Here is a 23,904-nt window from a genome sequence, read left to right as displayed (position 1 = left end):
ATTTAGATTACACAAGCACAAATTAAGAGTGCGAATTTTGTTAGCATATTTTAGATTACCTGTGACTGCAGCTCAGCTTGGTACGTACCAAATGTTACTATTGTTAATTGTCCAGAATCATTTAATTCAAGTTCAAAGTTAAATCTCTTATTTCTAAACTGCATAGATTCAAGTATCCTTTGAAATGATTGTTGAGGTGACCCAAGACTAACCTTATTGTACTGAATTTCGTAGTGCTTCAGAAACAATGTTCACTATTAATTTCAGTCACTAAATTAACCTTCAGTTTTCTGGTTTTATTAATTCTTTTGCTAAATTAAGTCAGAATGTAGCGAAATTTGTTACTTCTGACAAACATTCAGTTTTCACACAGCATGTGTCAAACTTCAGTTGCCACGTTTTTAGTGCTAATTATATGTGCATTAATCTTTCATTTTCAGTTATTATAGTAGTTGTCCATAGGACTGGCGACCGTAATTTTCCCCAAATCTCAAATATCTAATTAACGCCAATTAATTGTTAACGTAACGGCCGCACATTTACTTTCTTTATTAACTTTACCCCTTTTCAAAATTAATTTCCACCAGTTTCATTTGCATTTTTCCTTTCATTTAGATGTAACCCTTTCCTCCCTCTTTACCGACAGATAAACTTCGGTGACGATTGCTTTTTCCAAATTCCCATTAGGTACACGCTGTTTAATTTTTCACTGTCATTAAGGTCGATAAGTGAGGGGGAGTTTATAGAGCCTCATATAATTTTGCAGCTTCTATGTAATAATTAACTAGGCTGAAAGCAAGGAGGTTGCGCTGTATTTTTGATAATAATAAAAGCAAGAGTTTTTCCTTAAATTATAAAAAATTCTTATTAATTAATTATTTCAAATGAAGAGCAAGTCAGTGTTCATGGAACTGAAAGCTATAAGCGTGGGAGAGATTTCTCATAATATCTGTAGGTTCGGCGCAGTTTCCCATTCTTACAATAAATCCAGTTTGTTTGCCTTAGTCTTATGGATCAATAAATGCACTTCGACGGACCCCAGGCCTTCAATTCCACAGCGATACCATTTTAATAACATTAAAACCCACTTGTTATTTCCTTACAGATATTTGCGAATTTGCAATTGCTCATGTTAATCTAAATTTCAGTGTCTCATAGCAGCGGTGACAATGCTCTACTGAATAGCTTTATGTTTCTCTGCAATCAACTGCCATAAATTGAATGCACCGACAACTCTTTTCATTTGTTTGGAGCAGGTATAATGAGCCAGTCTGTTTTAGTCATTACGCCTTTATGTAATTCATCAACAAAAAATAACTTACTACATATACTAGTTGCATACATACCAATAAGCGAAAATATTATGACCACCTGCTTTGTAGCTTGTCTGTCCGTCTTTGGAACGAAATGCATCACTGATTCTACGGATCAAAGATGCGACAGTTTGCTGGTAAGTTTGCGAAGATACGTGGCATTAGAAAAAAAATGTTCAAATGGCTCTGAGCACTATGGGACTTAATTGCTGTGGTCATCAGTCCCCTACAACTTAGAACTACTTAAACCTAACTAACTGAAGGACATCACACACATCCATGCCCGAGGCAGGATTCGAACCTGCGACCGTAGCGGTCGCGCGGTTCCAGACTGTAGTGCCTAGAACCGCTCGGCCACTCCAGCCGGCTACGTGGCATTAGATGTCTACGCACATGTTATGTAATTCGCATAAATAACGGACCTCTGATTTGACTACGCGGTGATGCCGCCCGGCAGTGAACCAGATATGTTCCATAGGATTTACATTAGGTGAATTTTACAGCCGAGATAACAACGTGAAATTACTATACCCCTCCTCAAACCACTGTATCAAAGTTCTGGCTCCGAGACAGGGACAATTTGTTGCTCAAAGATAACATCGCCATCGGAAAACTTCAAACATGAAGGGATTCTGGTGGTTTGCACCTATCGGCGTGCCTTCCATCAATATCACGAGCCCCCTGCAAGCGCAGGAGAGCGTCTCCCACTGTATAATACTGCTCCCATCAGCCTGCATCCCTGTCGAGCTGCACCTTTCCCTCGATAACGGCGTCTGTGGAGACCACCATCGAACTAGTATACCAAAAATGTGATTCACCCGAAGAGCTGACACGTTTACATTGATCGACGGACGAATCCCGATGGTCCCGTGTCCACTACAGTCGTAATTGACGATGTCGTATGGTCAACTTGTTAACAAATGTGTCTGGTCCGCTGCGGAGCTCCAAGTTCAACAATCTATCATGAGCGTGGCCAGCATTGCGCTCTATCAGCAGAGGTGTCACAGATCACCATCTATCCTAATTTACAGAGCAGACAAGTCTCCGAGCCACACGTTGTGTGAAGAGTCATGGACACCCAACATTTACCTCCTATTCGTAGTTTCACTGTCCCCTTACCTCTTTCTGTACATTCTCATGGCGGTAGCATGCGAAAATTCGACCATGTTCGTCGTTTTCGAGATACTCGTTCACAGACAATGCGTAATAATAATCTGCCCGTTACCAAAGTCGCTTATCTCAATGGATTTCCCCATTTGCAGCCCATATATCCGCTAGTCCCTGCAAGATCAATAGCGAACGTAATACGGCGGCTACTGTCCGCTGCACGATGCAGGTAAGAAAAGCATAGATGTGTTGCATCCTCCGAGGAGGATGCCTTCCGCAATCGAAACGTCAGGGGAGACTTTTATATATGGACCACGGCATGTCAGTCCGAACGTTTTAAGTGATGACAATACCAGCAGTGAAAGCCTTCATTCTATGGTTATATTGAATTTTAATACTTACGATGGAGGCGATAGTTTGGTAATAGACTTTGTATCCGAAACCAGTCGCCGCTAATAAAGGATTTTTCTCACAGCAACTTCGACAGCTTCGCATACAAAGATTTGACTCTGTAGCTTGTACCAGGGCTCCATTAACCGCCCGCTGTATCGATTTTGGCAGCATGCGATCATCCGAGTTTCTTAGTTATTTATGTGTGTAGTACCGGCCTAAACCGAAGCTATTAAGAAGGTCAATAGACTGCTAATACATGTAGGGAAATGTTTAGGAAAGTTCGCTGTGAAACTCTTAAAGAACCACATACAAGACGCTAAGACTACCAGTTCTCGTGTACTTCTCGAGCGTTTACGGTTCTTGTCAGATAGCACTACCAGTACAAATCGAAATAATCTGAGAAGCCCTGTTACGGTTATAGTAGGTACACTTCACACAGAAGTGTAACAGTGTCACTCGGGGAACGTATAGAGCAGTCAGTGGATGAAGGGCAGCAGTGTCACTGTGAAACACCATTAACAATGGTTATGGACGAGTGTCAATGCCTAAAGTCTTTCACTAGCAAACGAAACGTCCTGGGTTCTCGGATCGAACCCAGCCACTGCTTACATTCTGAATAAAGGTGTCAGCAATGCTATGGCTGCCAATGACTTAAGATATAATGATTTGTTCTTGTCAAAAAGAGCATAGGAGTGGATGTAGTTTAATGACAACTTCAACTAAAATGGTGTGCAGCTTCTCCTAAAATGAATTACCAGTGATCAAAGGCATAAAGACTTAGTAGAAGCCAATGGAAACCACTGCGTTAAAGACATAAATTGTGTACCCACAGGACATGTGGGCTGTAACTGAACAAATGTCATGATGATCTCTCCTTTAGGAAAGCCATTCCCCAATTTCTATGCCAGTGAGGCACTGTTATATCTAATAGAATAAAAATTAAAAAAAACAGGGCCTTGGAAGGCTTGCCTTCGAATAACGAGATGGGATAGATAAGATTCTTTCGGAGTATCTTAAAACCTGTGGGGAAATGGCAACAAAGCGATTATCCAAGTTGGTCTGCAGCATCCCTGAGTAGGGAGACGTGTCATCAGAGTTCCCGAAAACTATCGTTCACGCAGAACTGAACATGGCAAGGATATGTAAACTCGAGAAGGATGGTAGTAGGATAAAATATGGGAACGACGCGAGAAAGATAGAAGATGAATTTCGCTGTTAGGACAGAAAAGACCTGAAGACAGCAGAAATGAAAAGCATATAAACTGTAGACTGACAATAGCAAGAAACCCTTTCCGAAGAAGGCAAACTTGTTAACGTCTAGATCAAATTACAGAGTGCTTACTGAAAATAGGCTTATTTGCCTCCTATGTACGTTCTTATGACCGTGTAGCTTTACACACTGTATCATATTTATGTTAATCTTCATACGTGTAAGACAACAGAGAGGAGCGTATTCATTTATTTGAATAATTTAGGAAGTGACTACTGCTGTGAGAAAAGTGAAATATCACACGGGTGGAGACTCGTCCTTTATGCAGGCTTCATTTCCGTTCGCGAAATGTTGCCCTGGGGTGACTCGCTGTTGTTTTCAGTGTTAGACTCACTATATCTATCAAGCTCTCTGTGAACATTCGTTGACGAGATGGTGTTTAGTGGAACCTAATGTGGGGCTGTAAGAGGGAAAAGCGCTAACAGAAACGACAAGTCAGTTGTATCGTTGTGTCTCTGTTGTTAAGAAAAACCTGAGTTCAAAATTCAGCAGATGGATGTCATGTATCATTTTGCTGTGGCACTCTCTGTCACATTAATTATGATTATAGATCCGTTTTTTGTTCTTAGTAGAATTCGGCTGGCTGTAGCTGGCAGGTACACTTAGCGGCTCAAATAACATCCAGTCGTCCAAAGAATGTATCCCTAAACGCCAACAAACGACTACAGAAATGCTCTGTTATAGCTTTCCACGCACACAGTATTACACCTGTGAACCGCATCGCTGTGTGTGGAAAACGTTTACTGTAGTAAACAGGAGTTATGAGTCGATTATTATCTTAATAAGATGAAAAATTGAAGCACTCGTCCTCTTCAGTGATATACAGCAGCCCATAATTGAAGAATTTTTATAGTATCTCAGGTTAAAAAATGTGTTGTGTTTTTTGTGAATTTTTTGGGGCTCTAGGTTAAGAATTAAGAAAATAACATATTTTTTTCTTAATATTATTGTTCTTTACTACAAAACTCTAGAAGCCACGACGTTATGGGAAAGTCAGTTATTTGCCTATGAGCAGAATGGGGAGAAATAGCACTTCTTTCGAAGGGGCATTGTGAGGTTCACATGGAGGTGAAACACGGTCAGTGAAAGGTGTAAATAAGAAGAGAACAGAAGATTTAGAAATGGCGTGCAACAGAACAGTGTACATTTATTAATATGTTCGGAAAGAATGGTGAAGGGAAGATGTTTATGATATAACTTGATTAAAATAAGGGGTAGGCTGCCAAGACACTTTCTGAAGCTCCAGTAAATATCTACTTTGGTACATAAGCAAAGTAGAGAGAAAACAGTGCTTGAGAACATTAAAAAAGTTCAAGTGGAGTAGGATGGGATAGCTGAGCTGAGATTAAGAGATTTACCACATGACACGCTAGCATATAGATTTGGCATCAAATAAGTCTTCGAATGTAAGATCACAACAACAACCACAGCAACAGAAACGACAATATTTTATATTAACTTATAACTATCATCATATTTGCAGCCTGCCTTTTCTTCAATATTACACAAAACAAGCATTTTATTACAATTTTAGATAAATCTCAATACATTCTTGCTATGTTAAGTATCTGGCCAGTGGAATGCCTGTTCAACTGCTGCTACAATTAAGTTACTCAGTACAGTTACATTTGTATAAAATGGAAAAGACTGACAGCATAACATTCTTTTACAAGTCTCTTCGTCAGTGATGTGTTCATTATTTTCTTTTCTCAGACTTCAAACAGATCCATCTAACTTACAGAAACATAAAACACATGAATCAATATCTAACCAAAACTCCTTGGGAATTAATACTAAAGAACAGCACAAGTTAGAATTCTGGTATTTATCGTGATGCTGACTGAACTTTATGACAGTGAAGAGTAAGTGAAATCCTGATTGATAGACCCTAACTTCACTTAATCGACAGCTCAGAAACAGCACATAAATGATTAAAGTTAAATCCAACAGCTGGATTTTATGAACAATCTACTACCTGTATGCAACGTCACATCAAGCATGCCATTTTCATTGTAAGCAGTAACTTGGATAATGATATAATATCGAGAGAATCTGTGCAATCTTGGTTGAGGAAGACAATCTCTCCCCATGCATCTATATACAGAAAATTTCTCAACGCCGGTCATTTCTATAAAGGCAGTAATATTATCACCAGGGTCGAGAGATCGTATTTGCGTAACACGCATGTTTACTTAAAAAAAGTTTTCGAGAAGCATTCCTCTCAGTTATTGGAGAGCTCACCTATGAAAGAATATAAGTCGGTGGCAAATTCTTTGGGGTAGCTACTACTAAAAGGGTTGATTTTTCTCACTCTTAAGTTACTAAATGAAAGCTTTGACAGTTTTGGTCTTTAGACAGAATAAATCATCATAAATTCAGGAAGTTGGTTTATAATATTGATTGTATAATTTTACTTTTTGTGATTAAATGTCAAATTTCTGAACCTGTGCACTGTAGTTCGACAGCAGCCAGAAGAGGGTGGAAATTAAGGAAAACAGCTGAGCGTTTTGTTGACAGATAAGCCTTTCATCCAGCATAATATTGTGGATTATCATGAACATCTGAATTTAACTCCTCTAGATGTCAGAGTCATATTACAGTTATTAGATGCAATCATTCTATCATTGGAGAAGCAGTATTATGTATAACCTTTATTGTTATCACTAATTTTATCATTATTATTATTATTATTATTATTATTATTATTTGTAGTAGTAGGGGTATTAGTAGTAGTAACAGCAATTAGAGTATTGTTGTCTGTAGTGTTTCTAAAACAGTACCTCCGATTTTGTATTCAGCACAATGTTACTTTCAAACGAAACTGTAAAAAGGATTCTCGGTCAGAAGTAAGTGACGCTGATTTTCCATTTTAAAGAAGAAGCACATATCAACACAAAACAAATATCATGTAGCTTGTTTTCTATTTTTGCAATCTGTTACAAGATTAATATAGTTTTCCATGCACAGTATATCCCACACTCTTTCGGACTTAATTCCTATTACTGAGATGTAGTCACCTCACATTTCACAGTTAATACTTATTGTTTTAAGAATAGCTACTTTTGATATTCTCTGTTGTGTGAAATAAATGACTGATGACTTGGTTCTTTCATACAGAACGGTTGCCTTCATAACTAAAAATAAAAATAAAATGACAATAAGTACGTGTTAATGCAGATTTGACAGAAAGGGAAATCATTTTCAGAACTTTAACGACTAATTATTACTGGGTTTTTCACTATTAATGACCAGTGAAAATCTTTTATTTGAACGTAGTAACCCGGGAGGCGTATCAGGGATAAGGTTTTAATTATTGCCTAGAAAAATCCAGCTACATCTATGAAACTTGTTGACGGTATTAGTTCTCCTATATGTATTCACTCTACATTGCGACATTTTTTTCTCTTGGATGGAAAATCTGATTGAGACCTTGGTTGTAGAGGTCTGCGTTTTGGCTGCTTAGGAAAATCATCTCCAGTGTCATTGTGTAAACTTCTGCCACGCAATGATTTCTTCATCCCAGGGAAGAGGGTTCACAACCATCAAATACTACTTGCACTGTTATTACAACTTTTTACGTAATACTTCTATCTGTTGTCATTATTATGCAACTACATGTAAGTGGTTATACATTTAGTTTTTGTAGGTGATACACAAACTAAAAAAAGAGTAATATTGGGGACAATGCTTAGGCACGCTCCAACAGCGTTGTAAAGAAAACTTCAACAACGCTGGCTTGAAAAAGCTCCGGCGTTTGGTCTAGTATTCAGTTTTTTTACTTATGGCCATTTACATGCAGATGCTTGACAGTGACGTTAAGATCGAAATAGGCCAACAGCAAATTGGTACACATGCGAAGGGTGCCAATATGTTCCAAAACGCCATGCATATCAATGGGGTTTTCCCGGGGCTCATACATTGGGGTTCGGTTGTGTCAAATGTTTCGGACAGCTCTTGGGACATTGGTAAGTTGTATACTTAACACAAGGATTGTCTTACTGTATCTATCGTACACTAGAAGGTCGAAGATTGAATTTTACACACTTCGCTCAGCTTATGAAAATGGAGCAAATCGGTTAGTTCTTTTTGTACTAGGTGTGCTCTGCGTTTCGCCTTAGGAGCTTATAGAGACACAAACTTAGTTCGTAGACGTTCCTGAGAACACCCTAAAAACAGTCTCTCACCGTGTTTTTTTCGACGTCAGCAGCAGAATTGCCATCTTCTGTTTTCAAAAATATTTATACGTTACCGTGAACCACCTCATATACTTGGATTTTGGGTACTAAGTTTGCTATCTACAGCAGATGGATGCAATTTGTACGATGTGTTCCTAAGATACCGATCTCGAATAACGTTGAAAATTTTCTTGAGATCCCAATCGTTTCCGAGATACAGAGGTTCAAAGTTACCCTGCTTGTAAGCATAAAATACGGTGAGGCGAAAACTAGACTCGAAAGTCATTAAAGTAAAATATGCTGTACGTTATCATCAGGAGGGTTCTGATGACCCATGTAGTACTGAAGTACATGGACAATTTTTGTACATGAAATTCCCGTCTGAGTAGCAAAATTAACTTTGAGTTAGTTCGAACTTACATAAGTAAAATAGCAAAATTTCACTGACTGTAAGGTATTTTTCATATTAATATCATGCCGTTCTGTAGCAGGGCAAAGAAGGTAACCAGCGGAAAACTAATCGTATTTGAGAACAGAAAATTCCAAAACCCTCCTCTTTAAAAGAATCTGACTGAAAAGTGGGGTACCAGCTGACCCACTGTACCTTCCTCAGCACTTTTAAGAATTTTCACAAACAATTTGGCCTACAAACGTATTCACGCTTACTTATGCTGAGAGGGAAGTATACAGTGGCACATGGAAAGAGACGGAAAAGCAATATATACTGGAAGGCAGTAGCCCTAGACAGTAGTTGTCTATAGGAAGAGAGTGGAAACGATAATAGTGTAAGAGAAAGAGGGAGATACAGTGACTGTTTCGGCGTAAAGTCAAATGCCGGCACGCAAGGCGAGACGTTAGAGCAGAGAGGGCTGTGAGATGGCGTCAGCACCAATTGTACGCTGACCAAATCCTCTCCTGGACTACAACGCGATGGCAGCGGCATCTACACGAAGCGGGCATAAGTGCCACGCTGCCTCCCTACAGCCAGTTGAATACTCGCACTACCACAGTAGCATCAAGAATAGACACTTGTATAGGAGCGACTTACCAACAGTATTAATTCAGTTTTATTTGGAATTGTACTTACTGAATAGATTGTTTATGTTGCTTGCCCCCTCTGCTTGCAACACATCATTGTAAATTCCCAAACTCAAGTACTGTCATTTATTTTGCTGTTATATAAATCATCATTAGGATTTTCTTGAATTTTTGTGTAGCAATCCGAGAAAGCAGGTTTCCTAGGCAACCCATATTTGACGAGTAGGTAGGATACAACAGTGACAATAAAACATAGTTGGTAGTGACAGAACAGTGCTAGGAAAAGAGTAAAGGAGACACTGCCAATGGGAGAAGAGTGAAGAGAAAGAGTAAGTGGATGACAACCAGTGATAAAGAGAGTGTATAACGGTGGCAGGGGGGAAGAGAGAAACAATGACACCGAGAAGAGACAAGTGAAGTGGTAAGGAATGAATAGGATAGTAGTAGTAATAGAGAGCAAGAAGGAGACAACGGCAGAAAACTGTAAAGCAAAAAGAAGGAGACTGTGACTGTGAGAAAGGAGATAGCCACAGAGAAAGACATGGAGATAATGAGAATGAGTTGGACTGAATGAGCGAGTAAGAATGGGCATGTGGGAATGGATGAATATGAGCGATTTACAGTGATGGACAAGAGGTTCTGACCGAGTTACAATTAGGGGAGCTTGTATGGGTGACAGATTAACATCATGTAAAAAAGAGCACTAATATGTTCGCATGCCAAAATATTTTGAGAAAATTTTTAAAGATGTTGTGGAAGGTACAATGAGGCAGCTGGTACACCACGCTTCAGTGAGAGTCTTTGAAACATTAGTGTATTCGACTTTTTTGTGCACTGAAGGGAACATTTTTCCGCTGGTAGAACTGTTACACAAAGCTACAGCTCCAACGGATACATATTTTCATTGAAAGAGGAAAAAGTCACTGGCCATCATGTTACGTGAATATGTATGACGAGGTAAAATTCCACTGCCCAGTAAAGCAGCATGTGTTACTGTGTCTTGTGCAGAATGAGCTGGCACGGTTTCGTTGAGCTTCCTGCGATGGTTCATCTTGAAAATTCCCGTTACCGTCTTCGCCAGATTTTGCGTTTTTGTCTTTCTTATTGTGGTAAATTCACTTGTTCACACACGTATCTCTGCTTTCTTCGCCTTAAAACAGCTTCCAACATTTTCACGGCTTTCTCGGCTCGACTGAGGTTTGGGATGAGTGCGAACAGTCATGAAATCCTGCAGATGGTGACCTTTGTCATATTCAAAATGTGTTGGCAGTTGACAACAGATTGATGACTGATTTTTTACTTTTTATTCTATCGCCTCAAATTTGGTTCGTTGGTCGCTGTGCAGTTCCTCCACTTCCTTTTCAGTAAGGAATTTCTGTTCTAAGTATCACATAAATAACAAATCCGTAACAGCAGTAAGCAACTTAATCATCGCTAAACCTTCAGGTTGGTGGTGAACTTAAACATCAAAAGGACAACAATTATATATCGTGGGTAGCTCAAACAACTGTACTTATTCATCTGCTTCACGTACAGTTGTACAGTTGCATTTCTATGTGCCAGTAAATTATTTTTGATTAAGTTGCAAGGGATCAATGATTGGGACATTTGTGTATAAACTGACCCGACCAGCTGGAGTTAGTGACGCATCAGTTAGAACTTCTGTCTTTTGCCATGATCGGGAAAATTGTAGCTGTCCTTAATGCTGAAGTGCTGATCGAATGTATATAAGGTTTTTACTTTCTGCACCAAACTGCACATAAGCCCATCAGACCGTGTAAAAGTAAACGTTTCTTAAAATATATGGTTATAGAATATCTCGCGATGTGCTCTCATCCGTTACCGAAAGAATAATACACTCCTGGAAATTGAAATAAGAACACCGTGAATTCATTGTCCCAGGAAGGGGAAACTTTATTGACACATTCCTGGGGTCAGATACATCACATGATCACACTGACAGAACCACAGGCACATAGACACAGGCAACAGAGCATGCACAATGTCGGCACTAGTACAGTGTATATCCACCTTTCGCAGCAATGCAGGCTGCTATTCTCCCATGGAGACGATCGTAGAGATGCTGGCTGTAGTCCTGTGGAACGGTTTGCCATGCCATTTCCACCTGGCGCCTCAGTTGGACCAGCGTTAGTGCTGGACGTGCAGATCGTGTGAGACGACGCTTCATCCAGTCCCAAACATGCTCAATGGTTGACAGATCCGGAGATCTCGCTGGCCAGGGTAGTTGACTTACACCTTCTAGAGCACGTTGGGTGGCACGGGATACATGCGGACGTGCATTGTCCTGTTGGAACAGCAAGTTCCCTTGCCGGTCTAGGAATGGTAGAACGATGGGTTCGATGACGGTTTGGATGTACCGTGCACTATTCAGTGTCCCCTCGACGATCACCAGTGGTGTACGGCCAGTGTAGGAGATCGCTCCCCACACCATGATGCCGGGTGTTGGCCCTGTGTGCCTCGGTCGTATGCAGTCCTGATTGTGGCGCTCACCTGCACGGCACCAAACACGCATACGACCATCATTGGCACCAAGGCAGAAGCGACTCTCATCGCTGAAGACGACACGTCTCCATACGTCCCTCCATTCACGCCTGTCGCGACACCACTGGAGGCGGGCTGCACGATGTTGGGGCGTGAGCGGAAGACGGACTAACGGTGTGCGGGACCGTAGCCCAGCTTCATGGAGACGGTTGCGAATGGTCCTCGCCGATACCCCAGGAGCAACAGTGTCCCTAATTTGCTGGGAAGTGGCGGTGCGGTCCCCTACGGCACTGCGTAGGATCCTACGGTCTTGGCGTGCATCCGTGCGTCGCTGCGGTCCGGTCCCAGGTTGACGGGCACGTGCACCTTCCGCCGACCACTGGCGACAACATCGATGTACTGTGGAGACCTCACGCCCCACGTGTTGAGCAATTCGGCGGTACGTCCACCCGGCCTCCCGCATGCCCACTATACGCCCTCGCTCAAAGTCCGTCAACTGCACATACGGTTCACGTCCACGCTGTCGCGGCATGCTACCAGTGTTAAAGACTGCGATGGAGCTCCGTATGCCACGGCAAACTGGCTGACACTGACGGCGGCGGTGCACAAATGCTGCGCAGCTAGCGCCATTCGACGGCCAACACCGCGGTTCCTGGTGTGTCCGCTGTGCCGTGCGTGTGATCATTGCTTGTACAGCCCTCTCGCAGTGTCCGGAGCAAGTATGGTGGGTCTGACACACCGGTGTCAATGTGTTCTTTTTTCCATTTCCAGGAGTGTACATTTCTTTCTATTGATGCATGGTGTGACTCGAATAAGTGGCTAGGGAAAGAGGTCTGGTCAAATTGTTCACTTCATATATTTCCAGAACCGTACAAAATATCGTAATTGCGTTCTCTCTCATATGATTTGTTACAAAGTTCTCATTAAACGATGTAGAGTCTCATTTCATAGCCATGACTTAGACATCGATGCCCATTTCACTCCTTCTAATGACAAAGTAATTTTGACTGCTAGTATCGGAGCTATAAGAGAGGTGAATTCAACAGTGTTTCTATTTTCTAAATTCTATTAGTAATTTCAAATTACAATATTTAGAACTTAGGAAGTATCTGTTTTGAAACCATTAATTGTCTTGTGCAGAAGGTCTTGATATCTTACCTAACTAAGCAAATACCTCACATCAGATAAGAGAGGAGTGTTGCACTGCCGTGATTTCGGTATACAAGAGGCAGAGAAGAAATGCTTCATTCTGTTTGTGTCGTTCAGGTGTGTCGCATATTGGTTTGTTTGAAAACAAGTAATTGTCCTTTAAAAATTGAAGTATCTAAAACATTGAACTGTTGCAGTATGTGCAATTAAATCAGAAGGAATCCATTCATTCTCCATAGAAGTCATTGTATGGGAGACAGCAAACGTTTACTGCTATAGACGGTGAACATTTCGAAAACTTGATTAAATAAATGGAATTTTAAGTGCGTGTATTACCAAATTATTTTTTATCTAATGCAATTTTGCAGTGTAAGGGCGCAACCCTACGTTAAGCTCACGACGCAATGTTATTATTTAACCAACTTTCTACATCAGTTCCCTATCGTATAAATTCATTTATTTTTTGACGTGCATTTTTCTCTCAGCCTCTCTAAGGTACCTGTCACCGTAACTAACAGGCGAATCATCCTTAAATGCAGCCTCCTTTGCCTCCCAGTTGGTGTGGCTCTGAGCACTATGCGACTTAACTTCTGAGGTCATCAGTCGCATAGAACTTAGAACTAACTAAACCCAACTAACGTAAGGACATCACACACATCCATGCCCGAGGCAGAATTCGATCCTGCGACCGCAGCGGTCGCTCGGTTCCAGACTGCAGCGCCTAGAACCGCACGGCCACTCTGGCCGGCCCAGCTGGTGTGTCGGTTAAGCCACGTGTAGCCAAGTGTGACTAATGAGTTTTATGTTAAAGTTTTCACTGTTCGGTTTCTGTAAGTAAACTCCCCTGGTCGTGTAAATACGGAGCGCCCCGTGAAATTGACGCAACAGGTCCGTATAAAAGCACAAAATTCCGCATAAGGCAGCAATCGGTTCCATATTCAAAACATAAATCCTATGTTCTAAATACTGAAATATCTACGAAACTGCCAATAGTGTTTTGTAGAGGGAAAAACAATTGCTTTAGTCTCTTTTGCAATTGCGATGCCGTTCGTTGAAAAAAAACATAACCAAGAAAGGGAACTACCCCTTTTTTCCTTACAATTCCTTTAAGTGCAATAATTACGGCTCCGTAAACGTTTCAGGAAATAGCTTACGTAAATAGTTTAAGTGAATCACTCTTCATTTTTCAGCGATGGTGCAGCGGAACTTAGGTGACAAAGTATTTTAATCAATTTGCCAAGCGTGCTTAGAAATAGCTACACATAAGTGCTGCTGCATTGTGCACCATTGAAAACAAAATTCATAAATTAGAAACTATACTTAAGTTTGAGAACTGATTTACCTACATTCATATTTTCACAGAGTATATTACTAAATCTTTTATCCATATATTTCACATTCTGTGACTGGAGGTGCTGTTCAATATGATCAGCAAGATGTTTCTTCCGACAAAGTTATCTTGTAACCCAGCGTCCTTGTATGAGCTACTTTATAACTGCTTCCATTAGACACAGAACTTCCCACAAATACAAACTGAAAATGTGTGAAGGTTTGAGGAAGGATCTACAAAAAATATATCGAGTCTATTTTAGTTGCTATTTTGACTACATGATTTGCGTAGTTACTACATGATTTTATGCAGTTAACATTCCTGGTTGTGAGGATGAAAAACAGGAGGAATATATCAAATTCCGTTGTATGTTAATGAATGAAAGTGTTTACAATACCACTTATTAGTAGTGTATCCAATACTGAAATGAAGTAATCTGCAAATCAGGTTGAATTGTTACACCAGAAACCATAAAAGTGTCCTCCACCAATTACATTTTAATAATGATTCTGGATACATGTTGAAGTCTGTTAACGTTTTGTGGCTGTAACCGCTCATTCCTCTATAGCTTTTACAGTCCGGAGGGTACAAAAACGGGAAAAGTTACATCGAAAACTATATTCACAGCTTCCCTACTGTCGTTTAGAAATTAATCTAATTTTCATCTCACAAGTTGCCACAAATAGTAGCAAACTGTTACATGAGGTTATTCTTATTTCCACACTCATGAGGCTTGTAGAGCTTTATAAGTATAAATACATATACAATATTTTTGACAGTTTCGTTAATTGAAGTGTTTTCTCACTAATTACGCTGCTGTTTCGATTAATCCCTCTGCAATTCCAACAATAATATGGTAAGCGAAATAAGTAGCTACTATGAAGGCAATTGGCAACGTTTACATGAAGCTGCTTCTTGTATTGTTTTATGATTTGTAGTTATTTTTCATATCATAGACAAATAAAGCAAAATAAAGGAAAACTAGCATTGCTTTTCATATTGTGTATCTCAAACCGTGTAAGTAGAGTCTACAATTTAGTTGATCTGTGAAAACAACACAATATAAATTGCCTATCCTTTTATAAACAGACATCATTACATTTGCTGTAGAAAATAAACTTTTGCTGTAGGCGATAAATATATACGACTTGGAGTTGAAGACTGACAGAACTTGAATCTTAATGAAGTTGTAGTGAATAACTTAGAGTCACGAACTTGACGTAATGTGAACGCCAACATGCATTCGGAAACACAGATGTTAAACTGCAAACAGTACCTGTATGCTGACAGCAGAACTGTTTCCAATATCACTTACAGAAAACCACCGTTCAAATTTTCTATCGAGTAAGCTACATTGATGAATTTGAAATAATTCAGTTCCTTGCACTTTATTCGAATAACAGCATGTACACATTCAATGTCCATTTGTAATCTGCTTATTTTATAATAATATAGTTGAGAAATATTTCAGATCAATGCATAAGTTCTCTGCTGGTTCTTCTTAATATATTTGAAAGGAACCTGATCATTTTAAATTCAGTTTTATTAATACTATTTCATTCAGAAACATACAATATTTCAACAAGTTCTGTTAAAAGTAATATTAAAATATATTTTGCTCTATACATCTTCAAATGGAGAGCAGCCATAACGGCAGAAACCGATATGAAAATTACTGCCAATATCACAGTCATGTAAAGAAAAAGAAATATAGAGAAACAAATGACACACAGTGATTACAGTGCATAATAATGTTACATTCGTATCCCAATTACCTCTACGTGAATGTCCCAAAAGACAAAGTGCTGATATGCACTCTGAGAATTTCATAATCTCTGATATTTCTACATGATTCGAAATTGTTTTCGTCTTTCCTTTCAGACTTTGAATGTGAAGTATAAACCTGTACAGATGTGAAATATTTAAGAAACATTGTTCCGTTTTGTTAATATTTCATAGAATACTCTTAGCTATAGAAAACATTCATACAAAAATAGTTTTATGTGTTATGTTATATACATTCTAGAACCGAGTTTTTTATCTACTTCCTATACGTTTAGTTTCGTGGTGTCTATTCCTTTAGTTTCTTTCTAATTTCATTATCACTTATGGCACACACAGTGCATACGAATCATAGGTAGATAATTTCTTTCAATCTTACAAATACCCTATCAAACCCTGTGCCTCCTGTAACGTTATCCTATTCCACACATACGTCCACAAAGAAATTGTAGCCAGTGCTGTACCAACGAAGATTTGCTCCTAGTGGAGCAATTAAACTATAAAGAGAATTTCAAAGCAATTTGAGCTAGGAGACAGCTGTTCTAAGGGAAACTCAAAATAAATCCTGCACAGCCATTAGAATATTGTAATATCACCTGGATCCTATGTTTGAAAAAACTTACATTTCTTATCAGTTTTATGTCTTTCTATATCGCTAGCTCGTTTCCGGAGTGACAACATTATTTAGACATATGGAGCTTTACAATCAGAAAAAGGTATACAGGAAACGTTATTGGAGATAGTGAACCTGTTTCTGAGTGCACACAAGTAACAGAAACGCTTCAAAAATTGGAAATAAGTTCCACTCTGCGTAAAATTATAAATTTGTTTTTACGAAATCAGTCATTTTCTATATTAACGTGAATACCTAGCAAAAGAAGTGAGTCGGCTACCGTATTTATTGGTGTTCTTCAAAGAAAGGAGTGACACAGGTGTAAATCAATAGTAAGTTTTCTTAAAACTTGACGTCGTTCAAAAGTAGACTGTGTATTATTCCAGAATATAATCGTAAACGTAGTACATGTAGGATCATACACAAATTACGTGTAGAAACAAACATTGTACATATAGTCCAAAGTATAACTGACGTTTTGCGGAACGCCAGAATGAATAAAATTGTGAAAGATACCTAATTGTAAACGTTCCAAAAGCTTGATTATTTGAGAAAACGGTAATAACTTAGAAATAACAATAAAGCGATCATGATTGGTAATATAAGCCATACTAGCATAAATAAAAAAATAAGGTCATCAATTTATCTGACTAGCGTGTCATAACCATTACTGTAAAATATCGTACAGCGCAGATGGGAGTTGTTTTATGTCGCTAGTGGAGCAGCGACTGAACCTGGTCGGAGCTTTTTTATTTAATCGTCAGGATGTTACCGTATTTTAAATGCAAGCTGAAGATAGAGCATCATTTCTAAATACACACACTGTGCATACGAATCATACTTGGATTATCTCTTTCAATCTTACAATCAAACCCTGAAAACAGTCTCCTAGTAGATATTTTATTAACAAAACACGGATGAAATAGGGACATAAACCTAACTTAGGTTTCATGAAAGGGAAATGAACACAACGGTACCCTGCTTCACACGCATCTAAGTAATTTACGGTTGTCATTTTTTACTCACACTAGGAATTCGTTACCGGAAGAAACATAAGAGCAAAAATCTCTGTATGATACACCACAGAGGTCTTATTCAGAACTGTTTGGTGCACGTATTAAAGTACAGACGGTGTACAGAACACGAAGTCGTCTTTACAGGTGACACAAATACGTTTGCTAGAAGGAATTACTGGACATCTCCCTTGACAGACACTGGGCTACTAACCTTTCGTATTTCATGCATTCTTAGTGCCCCATCAAATGGACAGATTAAGCAATTGTGCAGGCTCTTGTTGACTGCTTTCAGAGCATTTTCATACTCAGTTCATATGGTATCTTATCAGGTAAGTACACTAATCATTCAGATTGAATTAAATAATACCGTGTATTGTTAGACTCGAAACTGACTGGTTTTATTATTCGACATTATTTTGGAGAATGACTGAGGACGAGGAAGTACCTCAGCAAGACTTAGTTTTGCGTAACAATTTACTTTCACATAAACATTAGCTCCAGCCTGTTTCCTTTAGGAAGACAAATATTTAAGATGTTAGTGCCACGTGGTAGCGCACGTAGCAAAAGGAAAAGTGTGTACAAGGAGCACGCGAAGGCTACAGGTGCGACCTGACTAGATAGAGACGGGAGTCTCCTGGGAGCTGTCCCTTTGGCAACGAAGCAGCACGCTAGCGCGCAGCCAGTGAACGGAGCGTCGGCCAATTGAGCCTAGACGCAGCTCTCCTGCGGTGACACGGGGAGCGGCGTGCGCACCGTGACGATCTCGCGCGGCGGCGGCGGAGGCGGCGGCGGCGTCGACGTCGGCATGGATGTGGCTGCGGCGCGCTGCGAGTGGTCGATCTGAGCGTACACGGTGGGCGGGTAGCGGCGCTGGCTGCGGGGCGCCGAGCCGGAACCACCTCCTGCGGCGTCCGGGCCGCCGCCGCTGACGCTGCGGGGCAGGCTGAGCTCCGCGTACGTCACGTCGGCGCTCGCTGGTCGCACCTGCGCAGACACGCCGGATACGTTGCGGTTATACAAAACAGGCAGGTACAGCGTGTCCGGGATAGAAACATAGAAAGACGTTTTTATACAAGGTGTTACAAAAAGGTACGGCCAAACTTTCAGGAAACATTCTTCACTCACAAATAAAGAAAAGATATTATGTGGACATGTGTCCGGAAACGCTTAATTTCCATGTTTGAGCTCATTTTAGTTTCGTCTGTATGTACTGTACTTCCTCGATTCACCGCCAGTTGGCCCAGTTGAAGGAAGGTAATGTTGACTTCGGTGCTTGTGTTGACATGCGACTCATTGTTGTACAGTACTCGCATCAAGCACATCAGTACGTAGCATCAACAGGTTACTGTTCATCACGATCGTGGTTTTGCAGTCAGTGCAATGTTTACAAATGCGGAGTTGTCAGATGCCCATTTGATGTATGGATTAGCACGGGGCAATAGCCGTGGCGCGGTACGTTTGTATCGAGACAGGTATCCAGAACGAAGGTGTCCCGACAGGAAGACGTTCGAAGCAATTGATCAGCGTCTTAAGGAGCACGGAACATTTCAGCCTATGACTCGCGACTGGGGAAGACCTTGAACGACGAGGACACCAGCAATGGACGAGGCAATTCTTCGTGCAGTTGACGATAACCCTAATGTCAGCGTCAGAGAACTTGCTGCTGTACAAGGTAACGTTGACCACGGCACTGTATAGAGAGTGTTACGGGAGAACCAGTTGTTTCCGTACCATGTACAGCGTGTGCAGGCACTGTCAGAAGCTGATTGGCCTCCACGGCCGGCCGAAGTAACAGTGCGGTTCTAGGCGCTGCAGCCTGGAACCGCGAGACCGCTACGGTCGCAGGTTCGAATCCTGCCTCGGGCATGGATGTCTGTGATGTGCTTAGGTTAGTTAGGTTTAACTAGTTCTAAGTTCTAGGGGACTAATGACCACAGCAATTGAGTCCCATAGTGCTCAGAGCCATTTGAGCCTCCACGGGTACACTTCTGCGAATGGTTCATCCAACAATGTGTCAATCCTCATTTCAGTGCAAATGTTCTCTTTACGGATAAGTGCAAATGTTCTCTTTACGGATGAGGCTTCGTTCCAAAGTGATCAAATTGTACATTTTCACAATCTACATGTGTGAGCTCACGAGAATCCGCACGCAGTCGCGCATTCACGTCATCAACACAGATTTTCTGTGAACGTTTGGGCAGGCATTGTTGATGATGTCTTGATTGGGCCCCATGTTCTTCCACCTACGCTCAATGGAGCACGCTATCATGATTTCATACGGGATACTCTACCTGTGCTGCTAGAACATGTGCCTTTACAAGTACGACACAACGTATGGTTCATGCACGATGGAGCTCCTGCAAATTTCAGTCGAAGTGGTCGTACGCCTCTCAACAACAGATTCGGTAACCGATGGATTGGTAGAGGCGGACCAATTCCATGGCCTCCACGGTCTCCTGACCTCAACCCTCTTGACTTTCATTTAAGGGGGCATTTGAAAGCTCTTGTCTACGCAACCCCGGTACCAAATGTAGAGACTCTTCGTGCTCGTATTGTGGACGGCTGTGACACAATACGCCATTCTCTAGGGCTGCATCAGCGCACGAGGGACTCCATGCGACAGAGGGTCGATGCATGTATCGTCGCTAACGGAGGACATTTTCAAAGTGAAGTCACGCTGGTACGTTCTGTTGCTGTGTGTTTCCATTCCATGATTAATGTGATTTGAAGAGAAGTAACAAAATGAGCTCTAACATGGAAAGTAAACGTTTCCGGACACATGTCCACATAACATATTTTCTTTCTTTGTGTGTGAGGAATGTTTCCTGAAAGTTTGGCTGTACCTTTTTGTAACACCCTGTATACAGAGGGGTCCAAAAAAAGAATTTATCCGTAACTTTCAAATTATTTGACGCAGTTGTCTCATTTTTGGTGAAAGTGTAGCTTAAAAGTCCAACTTAAGGGGGGGGGGGGGGGGATAGGACGTCAAATGGGCCGACGTGGAGCAGTAGAGGCATCACAGGACATTTTAATTTCCGGTGTCTATACTTTTACAAATAAAGTCATAAAACTTTGTCAGCATCGCCAGGAACGATTCAGGATTCACACTCATTTCAGTGGAAGTTCGGAAACATAAAAAAATAATTTTTCTTATACATGTGAAATTTCATCATTTTTTTCACTTACTTATGGCTGCATTTGTCGCTATAGGTACACCTTTTTCATAAGTTAGAGAGATTTTTCGATGAATTTTGCACAGCATACATACCATACTTACAGGTGTATGAAACTCTAGAATTTATTTAATTTATGAAAAAACGAATGAGCTGTTATATCTTAAAGTTCATGTTTAGAAAAAACACAAATTTTATAGTTTATTACCTCAATTTTTACCACAGTTTTTAATAGATGTGGAAAATTCTAGAGTTTCATACACCTTTAAGTATGGTATGCAAAATTCATCGAAGAATCCTTCTTACGTATGAAGAAAAGTGTACCTATAGCAACAGATGCTGCCATTAGTAAGTGAAAAAAAAATGATGAAATTTGACGAGTAAAGAAAGTTGTTTCGTTAAGTTTTCGAACTTCCACTGCTATGGTAGTGTATTCTGAATCCTTCCTGATCATGCTGACAAAGTTATATGAATTTATTTGTAAAAGTATGGACAATGGAAATTAAAATGTCCTGTGGTGCCCCTCGTGCTCAAAGTCGGCACGTTTGGCATCTACCCTCCTTCAAGATATCACTGTAGGTGTTCGAAATCGTCACCATTAACATCCACACACAAACGTTCCCCCCGAACTGCAGCACGAACTACTGACTGCAACGTGTTCAGTTGGATGTTTGCACACGAATGTACGATGGATTCTCGGAGTCCATCCAATGTGGGCGGCTTTTGTCGATAAACGACGTCCTTTAGTGTTCCCCACAGGTAAAAGTCCAGAGGAGTTAGGTCTGGGGAACGTGGTAGATACTCCACAGCACCTCTACGGCCTATCCATCGTCCTGGTAGACGTTCGTCGAGATATGCCCTAACAAGATTTTGGTAGCGGGCTGGGGCACCATGTTGTTGAATGTAAATTCTTCCGTCTCCATACACGTCTCGGATGGCAGGTAAAATTGATGTCTGAAGCTTCTGAAGGTACACCTTACCGGTAACTGTGCCGTCAAAGAAGAATGGCCCAATCAAGCCCCGGTAAGACAACCCGCACCACACATTTACTCCTGGCAAATTCACGGCTTCCTCTATATGGACGTTCGGATTTTCGGCGGCCCAGTAAATGCAATTGTGGCGATTTACTGTACCACTGAGTTGGAACTGTGCATCTCTGGACACTCTTCATCGTTGCGCACCATGTTAGTAAACCACTCGCAGTACAGAAGTCTGGGTCGTCCTCGTTCATTGAGTGTAGCAGTCGTGGGATGTAGCACTTCCACTTTACTGTCTTCAGAATTCGCCGAACAGTTGAGCGACTCACTCCAGTTTCACGGGCACACTGTCTCACAGACTTCTGTGGTGAGCGAGTGAATTGTTGTAACACACGACGGGAGTTAGCTGGACTTGTTACTGTTACAGGTCGTCCAGATCGTTGTTTATGTACATCTATAACAAAGCCTTCGGCTTCAAATTTGTCTCGAATGCGACGAATCGTTAAACGTGTCGGTGGCTTTAATACTCATTTAGCCATTGCCGTTGAACCTCGTCAATGTTTTCGTACATAAAATACCACTTCAAAACTGACTTCCTTTCATCGAATGTAAGCCTTGCGCCACCCATGTTTACTCGAATAACTAGGTGCAACTGAGAACAAAACACTATCTGGAGACTGTCACCTGACAAAACAAAACAACGCAATGTAACGCTTGTGTGGCGATTGCCGGAACTAGAAACTATTACACTACCAAATATGAGACAACTCCATCAGTTTGTTTAAACAGTTATGGACATTTAAAGACCGGATGCATTATTTGGACCCCTCTGTATTTCGAAACCTATTAAGATTTATGACTTTAAGAAGTCTGCTCGAAAAATTCCGGGACATTCGCAATTCCGAGCCAGTGGCGTGTTGGAGCGAAATGTGGTTGGCATCCCTGCATACGCTTGTGTTTAATGTGTAATTGCCACAAGTCTCATTGTTGTTTGTCTGTTAGTTATAGCTCAGTGCTGAATTGAGTAGAATGTTGTGCCGCACAGCTGCGATTTTCGAGGTGGCAGAGTTAGATGAGCAACGCGTCTGCATTAAATTGAGCGTGCAACTCAAGAAAACCTGTAGAGAGAGACACCTAATGATGCACGAAGCCTGCGAAGGTACGTGCTTAAGCCATACTCGATGTTACGAATGGTTCACAAGGTTTAAAAATGGCTGGATGTAAGTTAAAGATGTCCCTTCCTGAAGACGCCCTTTGACGTCTACGGACGATGCTCGAGTCAAGAACGTCAGCGAAACTGTGCTTGCCAATCGAAGACTGACTGTCCTAGAGACTGCAGAAGGCCTACATTACAGTAGGAGCACATCATAAAATCTTGACTCAGCATACTGTAATGCATCGTGTTGCCGCCAAGTTCGTCCGGCAAATAATGAGTGAAGACCAGGAAGACCACTCTCTACCCCGCGGTCTGTGAAAAGCTTTTGGATAGCACAAATGAGAAAGAGAGGTTCCTTAAGGAAAGACGGAAGGCAAGTGGCCTTCAAAAATACGGTTTTTAGATTTTATCATATTTGAAATGCCTGGTCATTCCTGCTTGAAAAGTTTTTTGTTTTACTCCTTGTGTATAATTTAATGCTTCTATTGTTTTATCACTTCAGTGTTTCCTACCCTCTATCTACTATCGATACTCGTTTTTCCGATCGTGTTTGTTATTGTTTTTGAGCGTTAATGGCTGTACTTTGTGAAGTTTGTTGTGAGTGAAGTACGTGTTCTTTTGTATTTTCTTTGGTTCCAGTGTTTTCGTAAAAGTGCCGTTAGTAAATAAATTCTTGCCTAAATTAAAATTCAGAGGAAATAAATACGTAAAAGTACGGTAAATGAGATTAGTGGGATAAAAGGACCCACGAATGTTAGACATAAAGAAAATCAGCACATCAAGAAGGAAACTGCAGTGTCTACAAGGCATTTCCTCCCAGTCAGCTTGTGGAGATGGACATTCGTTTGGAAATATTATGGTGAACCTTAGCATGCTCTGTGATTTCATTTCCAAAAATACTGTGTGCAGA

The 23,904-nt window shown here is 40.8% G+C and overlaps 1 protein-coding gene across 1 annotated transcript in view; it reads right to left on the bottom strand.

Annotated features, from left to right (window-relative positions):
• Window positions 1-15,770: 15,770 nt before the first annotated feature.
• LOC124795902 (nephrin-like) overlaps window positions 15,771-23,904 on the bottom strand; it is a 349,584-nt gene continuing 341,450 nt past the window's right edge. Inside the window, exon 13 of the mRNA XM_047259981.1 lies at window positions 15,771-18,672. Within this exon, the coding sequence (XP_047115937.1) occupies window positions 18,397-18,672 (276 nt within the window). The 3' untranslated portion in view covers window positions 15,771-18,396. The remainder of the gene's footprint in view (window positions 18,673-23,904) is intronic.

Source organism: Schistocerca piceifrons, chromosome 4, assembly GCF_021461385.2.
Source record: "Schistocerca piceifrons isolate TAMUIC-IGC-003096 chromosome 4, iqSchPice1.1, whole genome shotgun sequence".
Taxonomy (NCBI): Eukaryota; Metazoa; Arthropoda; class Insecta; order Orthoptera; family Acrididae; genus Schistocerca; species Schistocerca piceifrons.
Note: the sequence above shows the minus strand (reverse complement) of the source record. Positions and strands in the feature narration are given on the sequence as shown.